General features: G+C 43.2%; 1 protein-coding gene and 1 pseudogene across 4 annotated transcripts in view; one reads left to right on the top strand and one right to left on the bottom strand.

Moving 5' to 3' along the window:
* Window positions 1–19,287, top strand: part of LOC147019907 (tyrosine-protein phosphatase non-receptor type 14-like) — a 144,879-nt gene that overhangs the window by 71,470 nt on the left and 54,122 nt on the right. For all 4 annotated transcript variants that reach the window (XR_015061569.1, XM_085894747.1, XM_085894748.1 and 1 more), the window contains exons 9-12: window positions 3,905–3,993; window positions 4,352–4,439; window positions 4,654–4,736; window positions 9,838–9,892. Coding sequence is in view for 3 of the 4 variants with exons in the window: in XM_085894747.1 (XP_085750873.1) it covers window positions 3,905–3,993; window positions 4,352–4,439; window positions 4,654–4,736; window positions 9,838–9,892 (315 nt within the window). In the remaining variant the exon portion in view is untranslated. The remainder of the gene's footprint in view (window positions 1–3,904; window positions 3,994–4,351; window positions 4,440–4,653; window positions 4,737–9,837; window positions 9,893–19,287) is intronic.
* LOC147019908 (uncharacterized) lies at window positions 13,726–15,786 on the bottom strand (annotated as a pseudogene).

The raw sequence follows: 19,287 nt of genomic DNA on the forward strand, positions 1-19,287 counted from the left end.
TATATATATATATATATATATATATATATATATATATATATATATATATATATATATATATATATATATATGATGGGTGATGAGCAGTGCTCAGTTTACACCAGACGTAGCGCTTTGCATTCAGGCCAAAGAGTTAAATTTTCGTCTCATCAGACCAAATAATATTTGTCTCATGCACCCAGAGTCTTTCACGTGCCTTTTTGCAAACTCCAGGCGTGCCGTCATGTGTCTTTCTCTCAGGAGTGGCTTCCATCTCGCCACTCTCCCACAAAGCCGAGATTTGTGAAGTGCTGCAGAGACTGTTGACCTTCTGGCAGGTTCTCTCATCTCAGCCAATTTACTCTGTAGTTCTGTCAGAGTGGTCATTTGGTTCTTGGTCACCTCCATGATCAATGTCCTTCTTTCACAGTTGCTCGGTTTGGTCGGACGGCCAGCTCTAGTAAGAGTCTGGGGTAGTTCCATTATCATTTAGATTTCCTTATGATGGAGCTCACTGTGCTCTTGGGAACTTTCAACACTGGAAATTTTTATATCTCGGATTCTATCTTTTACTTTATGGTGGAGTTTCTGCTCTGATATGCACTGTCAACTGTTGGACCTTATATAGAAAGGTGTGTTTCTTTCTAAATCATGTCCGTTCAATCGAATTGACCACAGGTTGACTGCAATCAAGTTATAGAACCATCTCAAAGATGATAAAACTAAATTAGATGCACCCGAGCTCAATTTGGAGTGTCATAGCTGAGTGGTTGAATACTTATTGACCCAAGACATTTCAGCTTTTCATTTTTCATTAATTTGTAAAAATTTTTAAAAAAAACATGTTTTCACTATGTTATTATGTGGTATGTTTTATAGATCGTTGACAAAAAATTCAAATTTAATCCATTTTAAATTCAGGCTGTAACAACAAAATGTGACAAAAGTCGAGGGGTGTGAACACTTTCTGAAGACACTGTACCCCCTGACCGCATTCACTCACACTCGCTTTCCCCACATATTCACAAGCCCAAACCCCTCTCTCATACACCACCCCTCCAACCACTGGTTTACATCCTTTGCTCTCATCCAGAAATCTGCACTGACTCCCACCCTTCGTAGAATCTCTGAAAAATATCACTTCACAACCCAAATTCTTCAAATGCTCAGCCCAAAACTCATACCTCCTCTTCAAAAGTTCGAAACAGACCCTTCCCTCGTCATTACCCACTGCATGCACCACCGCCAATGTTCCCTGGCTGCAACCCCACAAAATGTCGTCCCACCATTCCCCTCGTAAAGGACATAAAATACTATTTTTCGTACCTTGTGACAAAATGGAGAGTCCACATATCCAATCCACTCATCCCTGCCAAAACAATCTCCCTGGTCATCCTCCCTCCCCGTCCGATGCCCGCAATCACACACACACACACACACACACACACACACACACACACACACACACACACACACACACACGCACCACCACCCCCATCATCTGCACTGCCATCCTCTTGCACACTTGCAGCACTCCCATCATTTCTTACACTCGCAATACCAACCGCATCAACACAGTTGCTTTGATCTGTAATTAGGTTTGTGCTGCAAGAATAATCCAATCCCTTTTTGAACTACAGCTGCTCTCAATGGATCCTGGTGTGATAGCGAGATTAATCTCTTGGGGATTGTGTAGTTGTGTTTTACATTTTGGAAAATGCTTATCAGAAACGGCCAAGTTATTTGATGAACTTTCCATCCCACTTCCATGTCGCCTTATTGTGATTCGACGGTGATAAATTTTATGTTGTCATCATATAGAAAACTACCATTATGGTTTTTAAATTTTTTTTTTTTTTTTTTAGCCTCAAAAGACTCAGATTTTCCCTTATCTCCCTGTGACCCCAATGTTTTTCCACTGTTACTTTTCCAAGTGATTTCTCATCCTTCATCCCCCTTTTTAAGCCTCCCCCGATCGCATAGTTGAAGGCTTCGTGCTGTTGGGTTTGTTTCTATAATTAGCATCCCCAATATTTAATTGTTTATTTGACAGAGTTTATTTCACCCCTCGGAATACTAAACCACCACTTATAAATTTATTATTATTATTAGTTTATTTATTTATTTTGTCTTCTTGAACTCTCAACGCTGCAAATTTATTTAGCGATATCAATTTTCGAGCTGTATCTCTGAGCCGGCTGGGGCTTTTGGAATGAAATTTTGCATCAATAATGCGACTAGAAAGTATGCAGGGCTGACACTTTTTTTGACCTTGACTTATTTAAAGGTCATGACCAAATTATGGACATTTTCACATTTTTGCCATAACTTGACTCGGGTTTGAAATTGCCCTCCTGAGATAGCCTAGGACAAGGCACATTTACCCTTAATTTACATCATACCCTCCAGGTTGAAGGTCAAGGTCAAATGGTGGTCTGAAAGAAATAATGCATTTTTTGTCATCTCTCAGTTTTGCCTATGTGGAATCTCAAAGACCAGAGATGTTCTTGCATCCATTATGTTCCTTCCAAGATGTTCTTGCATCATAATAGCGTAACTGCACTGAAGTTGTGCACCTGATATTTCATGAGTGTACGTGACCTTTTTTTTCAGATTGTGACCTAATTAGCAAAAAACACCTTATTGATCATCACCTGAATAATTTCCCCCTGATTTTCATGATGTTGAGTTTTATGGGTAGATTTTAGATGGGGACACATTTTCTTTATTTACATTGTATCCCTAAATGTTGAAGGCCAAGGCCATACGGTGGTCCAAAGAAAATATGGTCATCATTGGATCATGGGCCAAGGGTAAGTTGCATGCAATGGCCGAGGGTAAGCCTCTCCCTGTTGGAGGAGGCTTACCCTAGGTGATCGCTTTGTAATGGCAGATATATTGTTCAAACTTGCTGTGGCACATCTCCAGCAAACTTTTATGTGAATTAAAAGGGCACCCCCTTGAGTTCAGGTCGTGGTAGTGTGACAACCACTGGAGGGGGAGTTTTGCCGAATGCTGTTTGGCCACAACCTCCCGTTTAGCCATGTTACCACTTAAGAAACTGAATATAATTGAGTGTTTTACATTGTTTTTCTTCAATGGCTCAACTTATTTTGAAAATTGTTTGGAAATATAAAAATTCTACATTTGTTTTGTTCTTTTATTGAATAAAAAGTCATTTGCTAAAATGTAATTGCCACCAAAAAACTACCTCTATACAGAGCATTCGTTCTGTTGAAGCGGTTTCTTTGGTTAGGGTTATAATTATGGATGAGTCGACACAGGATACTCGACTCGGTGTGCAGGCATTTGGAATTTGACCAGGGTGTCAGCAATAGTTCGCCGACTCTCTGCAAAAGGCACCATGGGATCTTTAATGTCTTCTAACTACTGCCAGCAGATTGGACACCCAGTTTAATGTCCATCCGAGGAACACATCAATGCCTCGCCCAGCCTGTGAAACACTAGGATGGCAATTTATAGCTGGGTTGAGATGCAAACCCAGGCTAGACAACTCAGAGGCGAGTACACCGACCTCTAGGGTCTAGGCTATCCTGCCAGCCCCAACCAAAATTGCCATTCAGCATATTTGCATTTGTTTTAACGAGTGTTCCGAATAACGGTACTGTATTGTATGCTTAATCATCCTGTATGAATGATACCAAATATCATCCAAGGTCACTATATTGTTTGTGGCAAATTGTGTGGCTGTATAGTCTGATGAGGCATGTTCCAATCCATTATTCGGTATATTATGTACATTTTGCGACAGTGATTGGATCACTGTAATTGAGATCTTTCATATTGAGAAGCAACAGTGCAAACTCTTAGGATTCATAATGGAAGATTCCTTACAGGATGATGAGTATGATAAGTAATATGAAATGAAAACAAAGCCTTAGGCTAATCTTTCTTTGTTCAACAGGATGGTACAGGCAGCAAGATTCTGCTGGGGACCTCTTTTGTTGGAATATTTGTGCGGGAGAGACGTGATCAACGTCCTCTGATGTTCAAGTGAGAACTGTGATTCCAGAGGCTTAATTTCCCCACATTTTTGTGTGACATGCTCCAAACCTTTAGAGCCGCTTTGATAAGCACAAAGGTGTACAAAGTGTTTTGGGTGTTTGCTATCTGTTAAACCCAAAGATTTATTGAATTTGGACCAAAACTTTCAGTTGTTGGCACAACAGCACACATTGATGAAAACATGCATCACCTTTTTGTCTCATGTTGTGATGACAATTGACAAACATGCAGAGGTATCCAGGATAACTAGGTGTGAACCTGGCTGATTTGATTATTGGTCCAACACAAATATTATCCACTGAATCTGAATCTTTCTTTGTCTATGTCCGTGAACTTTCAATTGCAGGTGGAACAGCATCTCATTTGTGTCCCACAGCAAGTCCCTGCTCTTGCTGGAGCTCACCTGTCTTGCTGAAGGCTTGCAGTTTCAGCTGGTACTTGCTTTTGTTTTGACCAGATGTTCTACCCAAACCAATTAACATTGACTGAAACAGATGTGTAATGTTTCCACTCTTAAAAAAAACAACTGAGACAATGAGTTTACTAAATCTCCCTTTGTGTGTTATTTAATTGTAAATGTAATATTGATTTGTTTCTTTGCAAACTCTAAAACACAAGTTACTGGGATTACTGCCTGCTTTACACCAGGAGGACATCGACATTGCGAAGTATATATCGAGACTCATCAACATCCGGCTCAAGTTTTATAGAAAGAATGAAAATCTCACCACGTATGTTTATGTTATTTATAATCATGTTTATGGTATTGTGCACGAGGGATAATCATCTGAATTATAAGGTCAATGACTGACATGACGACTGTTTTTTTTTTATTTTTTCTGCCACAATTGAACTGAAATTTGTTTTTTTTAATCCTTTTAAAATTACTTTCATCCTGTAAACAAGGAGTTATTATTTGTTATAAGAGGCTCAAATCTCATGAAAGAGCTGGACGATGCAATGTGGGAGATCAAACGCACCCATAGCAAGTCAAATGAAACCAGATATCTGCGGACACAAAGCGATCGCCAAGGGTGAGCATCCCCAGACTTAAGCCGCTGTCACACCTTGACGTTTTAGCCAGCGTATGGCAACGTATCAAAATGTATGTAAAACGCTGGCGTACGCTGAACTATTGATGTTTTTTTTTTTTTTTTAGTTTTTGGGCGTATAATAACGTGATGGACGAATGCATAACGTATTAGTATTGTACATCAAACGTTTTAATCACGTATTGATAACTTATACCAACGAATGCTGAGCATGTAGTTGGCGTTCACAACCTATGCCCAACGATAGTCTAACTTATGCATAGCGCGGCAGCGTATCGCCGACGATCACGTGGCGTAGGCTATTAATAGGCTGCGGCTCGACGATTCAAATCATAACCGCACTCGACATCGAAGTGTGAAACCGCTGTCACACCTTGACGTTTTAGCTAGCGTATGCCGACGTATGAAAAATTTGCCGAACCAAGCTGGCACACGTCGAATACGTTATGGGTAAGTTTTGTATACGTTAAGAGCACGCTGGCATATGTCATAGTACACTGGCATACGCAGAGTACGTCGAGAAATTTTCAGCATGTTGAACATTTCTCAACGTACTCCACGTATGACACACATTCCGCATATGCTGGCATAAGTTGTAGGCACGTTACGCGATCGTTGACACACGTCGACATACGTTACTTGTACGTTACTCATAAGTCGAAACTCGTGAAGGTAATGGTTAGCGTCAGTGTTCCAGACTCCCTGGTTTTTTTTTTTATCTTTTTTTCTTCGGTATGACGGTTATGATTAAATCGTTGAGCAGCAGCCTTTTAATTATATTGCATTATAACCACACTATAAATCGGAGTATCAACATGACCGTCATACCGAAGAAAAAATAAATAAATAAATAAATAAATAAAAACCAGGGAGTCTGGAACACTGACGCTAAACATTACCTTGACGTGTTTCGACTTATGAGTAACTTACAAGTAACGTGTGTTGACGTGTGTCAACGATCGTGTAACGTGCCTACAACTTATGGCCGGCATTATGCGGAACGTGTGAGTCATACGCTGGCATACGTCGAAAAATTTCAAGCATGGAAAATTTGTCTAACAGCTCGGCGAACTACAACGTTTGCCAGCGTTCTACGACGTATGCCAGCGTTCTACGACGTATGCCAGCGTGCTCTTAACGTATACAAACTTATCCATAACGTATTCGACGTGTGCCGGCATTTTAGCCCAATCTTGCACACGTCAGGCATACGTTGGCTAAATCGTCAAGGTGTGACAGGGCCTTTACCATTGTGATTAACCTTGGGTGATTGCCCACGACTTACCCTTGGCCCATGATCCAATGATGACCATCTGTTTTTTCCGACCATCATATTATCTTGACCTTCAACATTTAGGGAGAAAGTATAAATAAGGAAAACGTGTCCCCATCTACAATCTAGTCATAAAACTCAACCAAATGAAAATTGGAGGAAAATTATTCAAGTTATGATCAAAAATTATTTTTTGTTAACCCAGAGAGGTATAATGTAAATTAAGTGTAAATGCGGCTGACTCCCATTATTGATGCAAAATTTCATTCCAAAAGTCCCTGCCGGCTCTGAGATACAGCTCAGAAATTGATACAGTTTGGAAATTTGGAGCGTTGAGAGTGCAGGAAGAAGAAAAAAAAAAGCCAAAGGACCACTGGACCTGTAGCTTATCTAGGACCTGGCTTAGATGCCTAACTAATAAACTGGCAGCTATTTTAGTTGTACATAAATATGGGCTAGCTCTTTAACTCCATACAGCAAAATTACTAAAACAATGGGGGCAATGACATTTTATGTTTTTTTAATTGTTTATTCTAAGCTGTAACCTGTGAGGGAGAGGAAGAGTTGGGAAAGGAAAGCAGGGATGTTGGACCAAACCAGTTTGTTTTGTGTAAACTTCCGGATATGGTGACACCTTCTGGCAGCTCTGGGCAAACAGAAAATGAAGTTTCACAATTACACCAGCATATGACTTGGTGAACCCATTGGAGCTGATTTGAAATGAAGAAAATTCTGAGGAAGTTTTGCCATTGTTAGATCCAGCAGGGAGAGTGTACCATTTGGCAAGATCCAGGTTGGTAAGTTGATTTACTGCTTATTTGAAAGACTGGAGTCACTGAAAGAGGTATACAGTAATTCCAGGAAGGGAAATGAGGGCATCGATGACATGATTGGTGTCGAATGTTTTAAAAGGCACACTATATGTGAAGGGAGATGATGCAGACCTGTCAGGAGAGATTAGAGGTTGGACTGATTGGAGTGGATATTGATGTTGGAAAACCAAATTAACAGAAATTGTATAGAGTGAGAGTGTGAAGGCAAAGAGGAAAGGATTAGAGTGGAGAGGGGTGGTGGTGTCATGAGTTACAAGAGGTGGCAAGCGAGGTGTGATAATGAATCGAAGTAATGGGTACAAAGAGAGGGAAGAAGGAGAAGAAGCAAGAAAGGGCCAGAGGAGGGAGATATCCCACTGTCTGTTCAGGAGGCTGCACTGAGAAAACGTGGGCTGGTAGGGGGGCCTAGAGGTACACAAACTCCTTTGTAAGCTGTCTCGCCCAGGCTTGAATATCGGCCTTGCTATAAACTGTCATCCTGGCGTTTCACAGGCAGGGTGAACCAAAGTGTGTGCCATCACTTGGATGGACCTTAAATTGGGAGTCCCATTTGTGGGTATTAGTTTGTGGGCAATAATATGTCATGGTGTCCCTTGCGAAGAGTATGGGAGCTATCACCAGAACCTTGGAGGCAAACTCACCAAATTCCAAATTCCTGCCCAAACATAGGGCAAACCCTCAGCCAATGATGTTCGGGTTAGGGTTAGTATGAGAGCTAACAAACAATACACAGCAATGAGACAAGAGGGGTGGGAGAAGGAAGGACAAAACAGTGGGGAACAGAGACATTCGGAGATCTGTGGAAGGTATAGGGATGGGACGGGGAACACGGGGTATACAAAATGGACATTGCAGGGAATTTGAAGGAGGTGGGTTTGGGGTGGATTTACGTTGGTAGAAAAGATCGAGGTTTCGGATGGGGCAAGATAAGAGGTGGTGGTGAACGGCTGTTTTGAAGGCCTGGAGGGAAGAATGGGATTGAAGAGAGTGAGGGAGTTTATTCCAAAGGTGGGGAAAAAGAGGAATGAAAGAGTGAAGGTGAGCAGTGATTCGTGATTTGGGTATTTTTACCAGATGGGGGTTATTGGCGGACCTTGAGCACCTTACAGAAATATGGTGGGGACAAATCACAGACAGAGCGGGGGGGGGGAGAGGGGGTGAGACTGGAGAGGAGACGGTAGAAGACAGAAAGACCACCGACCTGCCTGCAGTGAGAGAGTGAGAGGCCCAAAGACTCAGCCTCATCGTTGGAGATACCAATGATCCGAAATGCCTTGGTTTCCACAGTGTGAAGCTGAGAAAGGTGAGAGGCAGGAGCACCAGCCCAGAGGGGAGAGCAGTACTCCATCAGGCTGTGGGCAAAAGCTTTGTATGTGGTCAGGAGCTCAGGTGGGCCGAGGAAGGACTTTGCATGATGGAGGATTCCCAGTTCCCAGATTCCCAGACTGGCTTTGGAGGCCAGGTTGGAAATGTGGCTTTCCCAGGAAAGATCATGGAAGATAGTGAGACCCAGAAGCTTGAATGAAAGGACTTCTTCCGGAGGATTATTGAGAAAGTAGATGGGGGGGGGGGGTCCATACGGTCCTTTCATAGAGACATAGTGAAAGTGTGACATTTGTCAGGATTGAAAGACATGTTCCACCTGCTGGACCAGTTTGTGATTTTACCCAGATCTGCAGAGAGTGAAGAAGCTGCAGCTTTCTGGTCTGAGGGATGACCGATGGTACGACAGACAGTGGAGTCATCATCAAAGAGATAAAGCGGATTTTCCAGAGAGTCGGAGGGATCATTGATGAAAACCAGAAAAAGAACAGGGCCCAGAACGCTACCTTGAGGAACTCCAGCCTGGACAGGAAGAGGGGATGAAAGAACTCCATTTAGGGCCACATGGTGACTGCAACAGGAGAGGAAGTCTGCGAGCCATGAGTGGAGATGGCCTTGGATACCATGGGAAGAGAGTTTGTTGAGCAGAGCAGGGTGCCAGACCGTGTCAAAAGCACGCGATGTCTGGGGATATGGCTCTGATTTCATGTCTGGCATTGAGGACCTCCATCTATTGTTGGAAGAGCAGAAGCAGCATATCCAGGGTGGAGTGACCTGGTCTGAAACCAAATTGATGATCAGAAATCAAGCCATTGGAGAAGAGGAAGGATTTAATGTCTGAAGAGATGATGGATTCCGTAACCTTGCTGATGATTGGGAGAAGGCTGATTGGTCTGTAGTTGCAAGGATATGTTTTTTTCACCCTCTTTTTTTTATGCAGGGCGGTAATGTTTGCTGATTTCCAAGCAGATGACAGAAGACCATGAGCTTGATTGCTCTGAACTCACACTCTTTGTTTAATAAAACTTTGAAAAATAATATTCTATCCATCCCAAATCATCAAGAGGACCAGCTCATGTAGGTTTCATTTGAATAATAATAATAATAATAATAATAATAATAAATCATTTTAATTGTATTTGCACTTTGTAAGAACCAATGTGGCTTTATTTAATTAATATTGATTACTGTAAGGGCTTTATTGGTCTAGAACTTGAACAACCTTCATCATGATACTTTGCTGTGGATGCTGGGAGATATTTATCCTTACACACATGATTTGTATTTTGCGTTGTGAGAGTGCATTGTGTGTCATGATGACGTGTTGTTTTAACTGATGTGTTCCTCACAGGCCTTGCCAGCATAATGGTTCATCATTGAGTGTGGTCCTGAGCACTGCAGCATCGGTAAGACTGTGTGGCTCCATGTGTAGAGTTGGATTTGGATATTTGAAGCGATGTTCTGAACATCAGTATTTCCTCTTGTTTGTTATTTGTAACGTTTGTCTGCAGTGTAGTTGCCTCATTTTGACTTCTAAGATTCCTTGCTCACAGAGGTTTTTAAAGGAAGTTTAAGGTTAAATTTTATTGCTTTTTAGGCTGCACATATCTTGGGCATTTATTATTATTCGTTCTCCGTCCCAGTTGAGCTGACATCTTCTTCGCCATTCCAATAAGCCTTCTTTGTCAATCACAATGTTGTCCAATTCATTTTTGTATTTACCTGCTCTTTTGTCGTTCTCCCACTTGTTGGTGTATATTTGTTGATATTTCTTTTGTCTTTTTTTTGCAATTGTTGGGGCTATATTTGTTGCTGCTTCATTTTCCTGTGCAGTATCTTAAATTCACACCTGTTTTTTGGAAATTCCTTGCAAGTTGAGTTGAGTTTCAGGTTTGTTGTGTTGATATTTGTTTAAAATTGAATCCGATTGTCTGTTGAACATTTCACATGCTCTGCTAGTCCTACACTTGTCATTCTGTGCACCTAGTTGGGTCCCATCAGGCAGCTTCCTCCCTCTCGTCGCGGCAGGTACATTCTCAGGATGCACTGGTTTTTGTAGAACATTTGGTGGATGGTAAGGACTTTTCTTATTTTGATGTCTAACTTATTGATTTCTGATTGGGGCCATTATATTATTCCACAGTTGTGTTGGAACACTGGGACTGCGAGTTGGTTTATGGCTTTGATTCTGTTTCTTGGGGAGATGTACGTTTTCAGGATCTGCTTCAAGCTACATCGGTATTCTTTGGTGAATACTTTGCACATTTGTTCGTGACGTATTTGGTCGCCCTCTTCTCCTCCGAGGCATTTGTATGATGATTTGTTTTCTCACTGCTGTGTTGTTGTTTCAAGGTCAATTTTATCATGCTTGTTTTTGTTGGTTTACCTTCCACAAATGTGCACTTGGCACACTTATCTAGTCCAAAGTTCATTTGAATGTCCTCAGAGAACCGTCTTACTAGTTCTAACTGTTCTGTCAATTTTTCGTCATTCGGTGTGTAGACCTTTCAATCATCCATGTATAGTAGGTGTGTCACCCTTCCTGTTTCTTTGGATGTTCTTGTATTGGTTGTTAAGGTGTATCCATGTCCTTGTTTATTTATGAGGTTACTCAGTGGGTCCAGAGCCAGCCCAAACAAGAGAGGGGAAAGACCGTCTCCCAGGAAGATCACATGCTGATATTTCCTTCTGAGTGCTGTCACATCAATGTGGTATTCCAGAGCTCCATTGCTTTCTCAATCAGTGTGGTTATTTGGGGATTGATTTTGTATATTTGCATGCATTTTATCATCCACAAATGTGGAAAACTGTCAAAAGCTTTCTTATCGCATATCCAGGCGGTGGAGAATTTGGTTCTTCACATTTTGCAATTTTCAAGTACAGTCTCGTTCAGTAGTTGGTGGTCAATTGTTCCATATAATGTGTGTGTCATTAGTTGTATCTCCATTTGTGGATTTCAGAAAGGTGGAACGAAGCCCTCCCAGGTCTCAAAATGTGTGTGTGTGTGTGTGTGTATGTGTGTGTGTGTGTGTGTGTGTGTGTGTGTGTGTGTGTGTGTGTGGGTGTGTGTGTGTGTGTGTGTGTGTGTGTGTGTGTGTGTGTGTGTGTGTGTGTGAGAGATGGATAGATAGATAGAGATAGATGATGTTGGTTGCTATCTCCCCATGTGGGTGGATTCCAGGAGGTGGAACGGAGGTATACCAGTTCTCAACGTATCCACATCTCCGTTTGTTACCTGCATTGTTTGGTTATGGGTGTGTGTGTTTTCTCAGAGATGGCCAAATGGATCTTTGTTAAACTTTCAGACATTCATCAATGAGTGCCACGGAGTGTTTTAGGCCAACAAAAGTTGTTGTTTTTTTTTTTGGGGGGGGGGGGAGTATCACTCTTTTTTTTGTGGAGCAGATATGTGATAAAATGGTGGCTTTTGTGGTAAAAACATCATGTTTGATATGTACTGAATGATTTCGGATGTAGTGGCAAGCTAAATATTTCCCTTGACACCCATAAATGGGAATAATCCAAGATAGCCACTGTATTAATTGCGAAACTCTATTGTCGCCGCATATCTTCAGCAATTTATGACATTAAAACATGAATGATGTCCTTTTATATGTTTTCAGACATAAGGAATTGACCCTTCCTGTTGCTCCTGGAGGGAGTGGGTGTGCTAGTCTTTGTAAATACAACAAAACACAAATTTACCGCAACTGATGACTACTCGAAGAAGTATTTTTGTGATAAGCATGTATACCCATGACGAAAAGTTAGCCTGCAGCCATTAATTTTGTGGACAGATGATATCCCATACCACATCTCTGACGTTTGGTAAGCCGTTTGTACCAGTATCCAATGGACAAATGCAAGGACACAAGGAACACAAGGAAATTAGACACAGGTGGAGGCTATTCAGCCCATCATGCCTGCACCACATCAACATCACACAAATTTATCAACACCAGATCAAAATGAAAAAATGCCCCCAATTTTTTTTTTTAATTAAATGTTTTTTGTTTTTTGTAGTTTTTTTATTTATTTGTTTATTTATTTCCAGGAGAGAGGCATGGGGTTGGATAAAAAAAACACACAACATGAACCACACAACACATCTTGACAAGACCCCCACCAACAACACTGTGCACATGCACACAATCATACATCAATGCTCAAGCTACCTCGAAGTCCTGCTAAAATTCCTAATAGCCCTCTTTCTCCAATACTTCCAGGTACCTATCTAATTCCAATTTAAACTTGTCTGCTGTTTCTGCTGCCACTGCTTTTCCAGGGAGACCATTCCATGCATCAATTACTCTCTGAGTAAAAGACCCCTGCCTTACAACCGTCTTAGATCTCCTCTTTTCTCTCAGGCTATGGCTCCTGGTCTACTCTGCTGAATAATTCATCTGCATTTATTATGTCTGTACCTGTCATTATCTTAAACATCTCTATCATATCGCCTCATAACCACCTCCTATAAAGCCCTGTCTCCTTCAGCCGCTCCTCATAGCTGAGTCTAGCTCGGTCCGGAATCAATCTAGTAGCCCTGCGCTGAATGCCCGCTATGGCATCTATGTCCTTCCTGAATTGTGGGTGGTGACCAGAACTGCACACAATTTCTCGATGTGGCCCTCACTAAATTTCTGTACAATGTGAACACCACCTTTTTTGATTTATAAATGATCCCCTCCGAAAAAAACCTAAAACCCTATTTGCTTTACCTATAGCTGCCTGGCACTGTGCTGCCTGCTTAGCTCCCCATATCTATTACCACCCCCAGATCCTTCTCCTGTATGACCCGCTCCAAAATTGTGCCTTGCATCCTGTAATCTCTATTTTCATTATTCTTTCCCATCCCCAACTCCTTACACTTGCTCAGGTTAAATTGCATCTGCCAATCTTTTGCCCAATCTACGCAAGTATCAATACTTTCTTGAATCTGATCACCACCCCACCTGCTATCTACCTTACCTCCAAGCTTTGTGTCATCTGCAAATTTGTAAAGCCTACTCTTCACCCCACTATTCAAATCATTGATGTAAATAATGAATATTGAAGGTCCAAGTACTGATCCCTGAGGTACCTCACTACTTACATCCTCACACTCACAGCCACTCTTTGCTTCCTTTCCAATAGTGGGAGATCCTACTAAAATAGTGGGATGTGGATTGTGTGTTTAATAGAAGTGAAAAGGATACACACAACATCAACAATGGACTTTTTTTTAAGGCCATTTTCCCTGCTAGAGCAAGGGTGAGCCTTGCGGGCCCCATGACAATCTTCTCCACTTAGCCCTGTTTTCTGCATCTATCCTTGTTAACCACTTACCCACATTTCTTCTTCCACCACCTTTAGCCAAGTTTTTCTCGGTCTTCCCCGTCTTCTACTTCCTACGACACTCATTTCCAACACTCCTCTCATCCAGTCACTTTCATCCTTCCTCAACACATGACCCAACCATCTCAACCTGTTTATCTTCACAACCTCCATCACAGACTCAATTCCCATCATCTTCTGCAATTTATCATTTGTCTTCCTCTCTCTCAATGATGTTCCACAAATCCACCAAACCATTCGCATTTTCACCCTTTCGAGCCTTCGTTGCTGCTCGACGTTCATTACCCATGTCTCGCTCCCATAAATCAGAGCACTTCACACATATGTAGCATATACCTTTCCCTTCAACTTCAATGAAACACCCCTCCTTGTCAGCACGCCGCTCAGTTCCCGAAACTTGTTCCACGCACATCTCACTCCAGCAACCGTTGCCAAGCCTGATCCACCTTCTCCATTCAGCATGTCTCCAAGGGAGCAAACTGCTTTCACACCTTCCAACTTCATGCCATCTCCAACATCCAACTTAACATTTCTTCCATCTGCAGCTCCCTCTATACACACCTTACACTTGAATGTAGCTATGACACTGGTTAATGACCATCTCACCCCACTACATTTTCGATCAACCCACTCAGCGCACATTGTACACTGAATAGAGTTCACTCCGACACCCTTCCTGCACACAGCACACGGCCACTTCCCAGTCCTTTCCACCTCACCACATGTTTTACCACTTACCATCACCTTTGTCTTTCCGATATTCACTTTCTCAAACCTTTTGCCTCCATACATTCCTTCCACTTGTTCATCTTCTCCTTCAGTCCATCCCTACTCTCCACAATCAACACCAAATCATCTGCATACAACAACTCCCACAGTAAACCCTCCTTTGTCCTCCGAGCCAGCACCTCCATCACAACTACAAATAGTGGTGGACTTGGTACCGACCCCTGGTGCACTCCCACCTTCACCTCAAACTCACCACCGTTCCCGTCCTTCGTCCTTACAGCTGTGCGTGCTCTCTCGTACATGGCCATCACTACTCTGATCAACCATTCCTCCACTCCGAACTTCCTCAATGCCCATGTCATAACTTCATGTGGAACCCTATCAAATGCTTTCTCCAGATCAACAAACCCAAAAAACAACTTCTTCCTCTTCTCCATGTACTTCTCCTGCAACTGCCTTACAATAAAAATTGCATCTGTCGTTCCTCTTCCTGGAATAAATCCAAACTGCATTTCATCAATCTTTACCTTCTTCCTTATCCTCTTCTCCAACACCCTTTCCAATACATTCATTCCATGCTCCAATAACTTTATTGCTCTATAGGAGCCACAGTCCAGAGGGTCACCTTTCCCCTTGTACAGAGGGACGAGGGTACTCAGTTCCAATCCACTGGAATGCGGCCTTCTTTCACCAACAGATTACAGATCTCTGTCATTCTCTTCACACCCCAACTTCCCGCTGCCTTCAACATATTTCCCACAACTCCCGTCGGCCCTCCTGCTTTTCTACTCTTCATTGCTCTTCTAGCTTCCTCAACTTCCTTCTCGGTTATCTTCTCTGCTGGTCCTAAAATCGGGTTGCTCTCAATGTTGCTATCCCATTCATTTTCTACATTCAACAGCCTTTCCATATATCTCTTCCATCTTCCTTTAAGTCCATCTGGGTCCACAATGATTTGTTCCACTTCGTCCTTCAAGCAACTCACCCCCATCACATCGCACCTCTCTTTCGCTATCGGCTTTGCAATCCTGAATACCGCTCTCTGACCCTCTTTTGAATCCAAACATTCTCCGATCATTTTCCGACGTGTCTCCTTCGCCTTTGCGACCTATTTCTTTGCAGCCTTCTTGGCGACCTTATAACTTTCATACACTGCTCCTTCTGCCACTCCTTGAACTTCTTCCTCTTCTTGTCAATCCTCTTTCCAACTTCATCATCCCACCACCATGTTTCAAAGTGCCTTGGTGGTCTTTTTTGTCCATCCACATACCTCACCAACAACTCCCAATAGACTATCTTTCATTGACATCCAACCACTTTCAAGCTCAACCACATCATCCTCTACCATTCTCAATCTCCCTCTTAATTCCTCCTTCACTGTCACCTCTTTCAACCTCCACACCTTCATCCTCGGTTGATATTTCACCTGCCGAGCTCTCCTCGCACCTTTCATCCTTATGCCGCAGACAACTAAGTGGTGCTGTGAAACAGCCTCCTCCCCCGGGATCACCTTTGTGTCCCAGAAGTTCCCCCTATCTCACCTATGCACCATCAGGTAGTCAACAATTGTTGTCGACCCACCTGGCATGTAGGTAACAAGATTATTATTCACTCCATGGAATTGAGTATTACAAATCAACAAACCAGCTCCATCAGCAAACTCCAAAATCCTTTCACCTTCTCCATTCCTTTGACCTTTTCCATAGCCCCTATGGACTCCCTCAAAACCATCTGTACTCCTTCCCACATGTCCATTCAAGTCTCCTCCAACCACAACAACGTCCTCATCTTTCACGGTTTCCATCAACTTCTCCATTACACACCAGAACTTGTCCTTCTCTTCATCTCTCCGACTGACCTGCGGGGCCTATTCCGAGATGACGTTCACCAAGAGCTTTCCAATCACCATTCTCACCATCATCAACCTTTCACTCACTCGTGTCACACTCACCACAATGTCTACAGACTCCTCAGTAAACAGCACACCAACACCAACACCAAACACACCCTTGCCACACAAACTTGTACTTCTGTCCCTGCATAACCTTCACCATTCTCGCATCACTTCCCTTCCATCTCGTCTCCTGCACACAACATACGTCCACTATTCTGCTAACCAATGCCTTTTTTTGGTATACATTGTCGAGGCTCGTATGAGAGCTAACACACAACGCACAGCAAGGGGGGCATGAGACAAGAGGGGTGGGAGAGGGAAGGACAACCAATGGGGAAGAGACAATTGGAGATCTGTGGAAGGGAGAGGGATGGGGGCAGGGAACACAAGGTATACAAGATGGACACCACAGGGACTTTCAGGATGGAAAGCAGGGAATTTGAAGGAGGTGGGTTTGGGGTGGATTAAAGGGGGTTGAAAAGATCGAGGTTTTGGATGGGGGAAGATAACAGATGGTAGTGAACGGCTGTTTTGAAAGACTGGAGGGAAGAATAGGATTGAACAGAGTGATGGAGTTTATTCCAAAGGTGGGAAAAAAGAGGAATGAAAGAGTGAAGGTGAGCAGTGATTCGTGATTTTGGTAGTTTTACCAGAAGGGGGTTGCTGGCGGACCTTGAGCGCTCTGCGAAAATATGGGGGCGGAGGACAACATATAGTCAGAGCGGTGGGGAGGGGGGGGGAGGGAGACCAGAGAGGAGATGGTAGAAGACAGAAAGACCACCAACCTGCCTGCGGTGACAGAGTGAGGGGCCCAAAGACTCAGCCTCACCGCAGGAGATACTAATGATCCTAAATGCCTTTGTTTCTACAGCGTGAAGCCGAGAAAGGTGGGAGGCATAAGCACCAGCCCAGAGGGGAGAGCAGTACTCCATCAGGCTACAGACAAAAGCTTTATATGTGGTCACTAGCTCAGATGGGCTGAGGAAGGACTTTGCACGATGGAGGTTTCCCAGTCGGCAACTGGCTTTGGAGGCCAGGTTGGAAATGTGGCTTTCCCAGGAAAGATCATGGCAGATAGTGAGACCCAGAAGCTTGAATGAAAGGACTTCTTCCAGAGGATTGTTGAGAAAGTAGATGGGGGTGGTGGGGGTTTCGATATGGTCCTTTCGGAGAGACATAGTGAGAGTGTGAGATTTGTCAGGATTGAAAGACATGTTTCACGTGTTGGACCAGTTTGTGATTTTACCCAGATCAGCAGTGAGCGAAGAAGCTGCTGCTTGCCGGTCTGAGGGATGACAGATGGTACGGCAGAGGGTGGAGTCATCAGCAAAGAGATAAAGAGGATTTACCAGAGTCAGAGAAATCCTGGATGAAAACCAGAAAATGAAGAGGGCCCAGAACACTGCCTTGAGGAACTCCAGCCTGGACTGGAAGAGGGATGAGAAAACTCCATTGATGGCCACACTTTGGCTGCGATAGGAGAGGAAGTCTGCGAGCCATGAGTGGAGATGGCCTTGAATACCATGGGAAGAGAGTTTGGTGAGCAGGGCAGGGAGCCAGACTATGTTGAAAGCACACGATATATCTTGGGATATGGCTCTGATTTCATGTCTGGCACTGAGGACCTTCATCCATTGTTTGGAGAGCAGAAGCAGCATATCCAGGGTAGAGCGATGTGGTCTGAAACCAAATTGATGATTGGAAATCAAGCCATTGGAGAAGAAGAAGGATTTAATGTCTGAAACGATGATTGATTCCATAACCTTGCTGATGGTTGGGAGAAGGCTGATTGGTCTGTAGTTGCAGGGATCTGTCTTTGCATCTTTTTATGCAGGGCAGTCATGTTTGCTGATTTCCAAGCAGATGGCAAATGACTTTGAACAAATGAGAGGGTGAATAGAACAGAGAGTGGGTGAGCAAGAGCAGAGCAGCAGGTTTTTAGGACACATGAGCTGATGCCGCCTGTACCAGTTGCAGAATATGGGACATTTTCACAAAAGCGGGTCAGGTAACGGTAAAGAACAAACTCAAAAATCAACTTTCTTTGATATTCTCGAAATAGTGCGTGAACCCCTTATAAGGACGAGAAAAATGTTCAAATGATGTCAGCAACACAGGATCACCATAAGGCCTCTGCACTGACTGGGCAATATATGCTTGATAAAAATTATCCGACAGTCTTTACCGTTACCTGACCCGCTTTTGTGAAAATGTCTCATATGAGGTGAGGTTTGAGAGCAAGCTCTCCACTTTGTCAGAACAAAAGGACACAGGGTGCAGGGACAGTTGGATGTGACTGGGTAAGGTGGGTACAGAAAGTGAAGGGTTTTGGACACAAGATTTAGATGTAAACACCGAGTTTAGGCATTCAGCCTTTCACGTGCGGTATCAGCAGTGCGGCCATTTGAGGTAAGGGAGGGGATGGAGGGGGAACATACACCAGAAACAGATTTGATTAGATGTCACCAGGATTTGGAAGAGGGAGAAAAAGGTTTGAGAGTCAGACTGAGATGAGAAAGATGTTGTTTTCTGGCTCTCCTGAGGGTAGATACACGCTTGTTCCGATCTTTATGGAAGGAACTGAGATTACCCTTAGTTGGGTTTGCTTTCCATGAGGCAAAGGCAAGTTGTTTCAGGCCAACTGCCTCGCCACAAGCTTCAGTGAACCATGGGCGGGAGGAAGGGTAGGACAACTGAAGACGAGAGGGGATAAATCTGTGCATGAGGGAGAGCAAGTTTCTTTGAAAGAATTCCCAGGATTAGTTGATGTTGGAGAAAGTAGCGAATAGGAGACCAGTCTATAAGTTTGATGGCTGCTTGGAGACCCTGCCAGTCGGCTTGAGT

This window comes from Eptatretus burgeri, chromosome 9 (assembly GCF_056783735.1).
Source record: "Eptatretus burgeri isolate ZD-2024b chromosome 9, Ebu_testis_v1, whole genome shotgun sequence".
NCBI classification, from domain to species: Eukaryota; Metazoa; Chordata; class Myxini; order Myxiniformes; family Myxinidae; genus Eptatretus; species Eptatretus burgeri.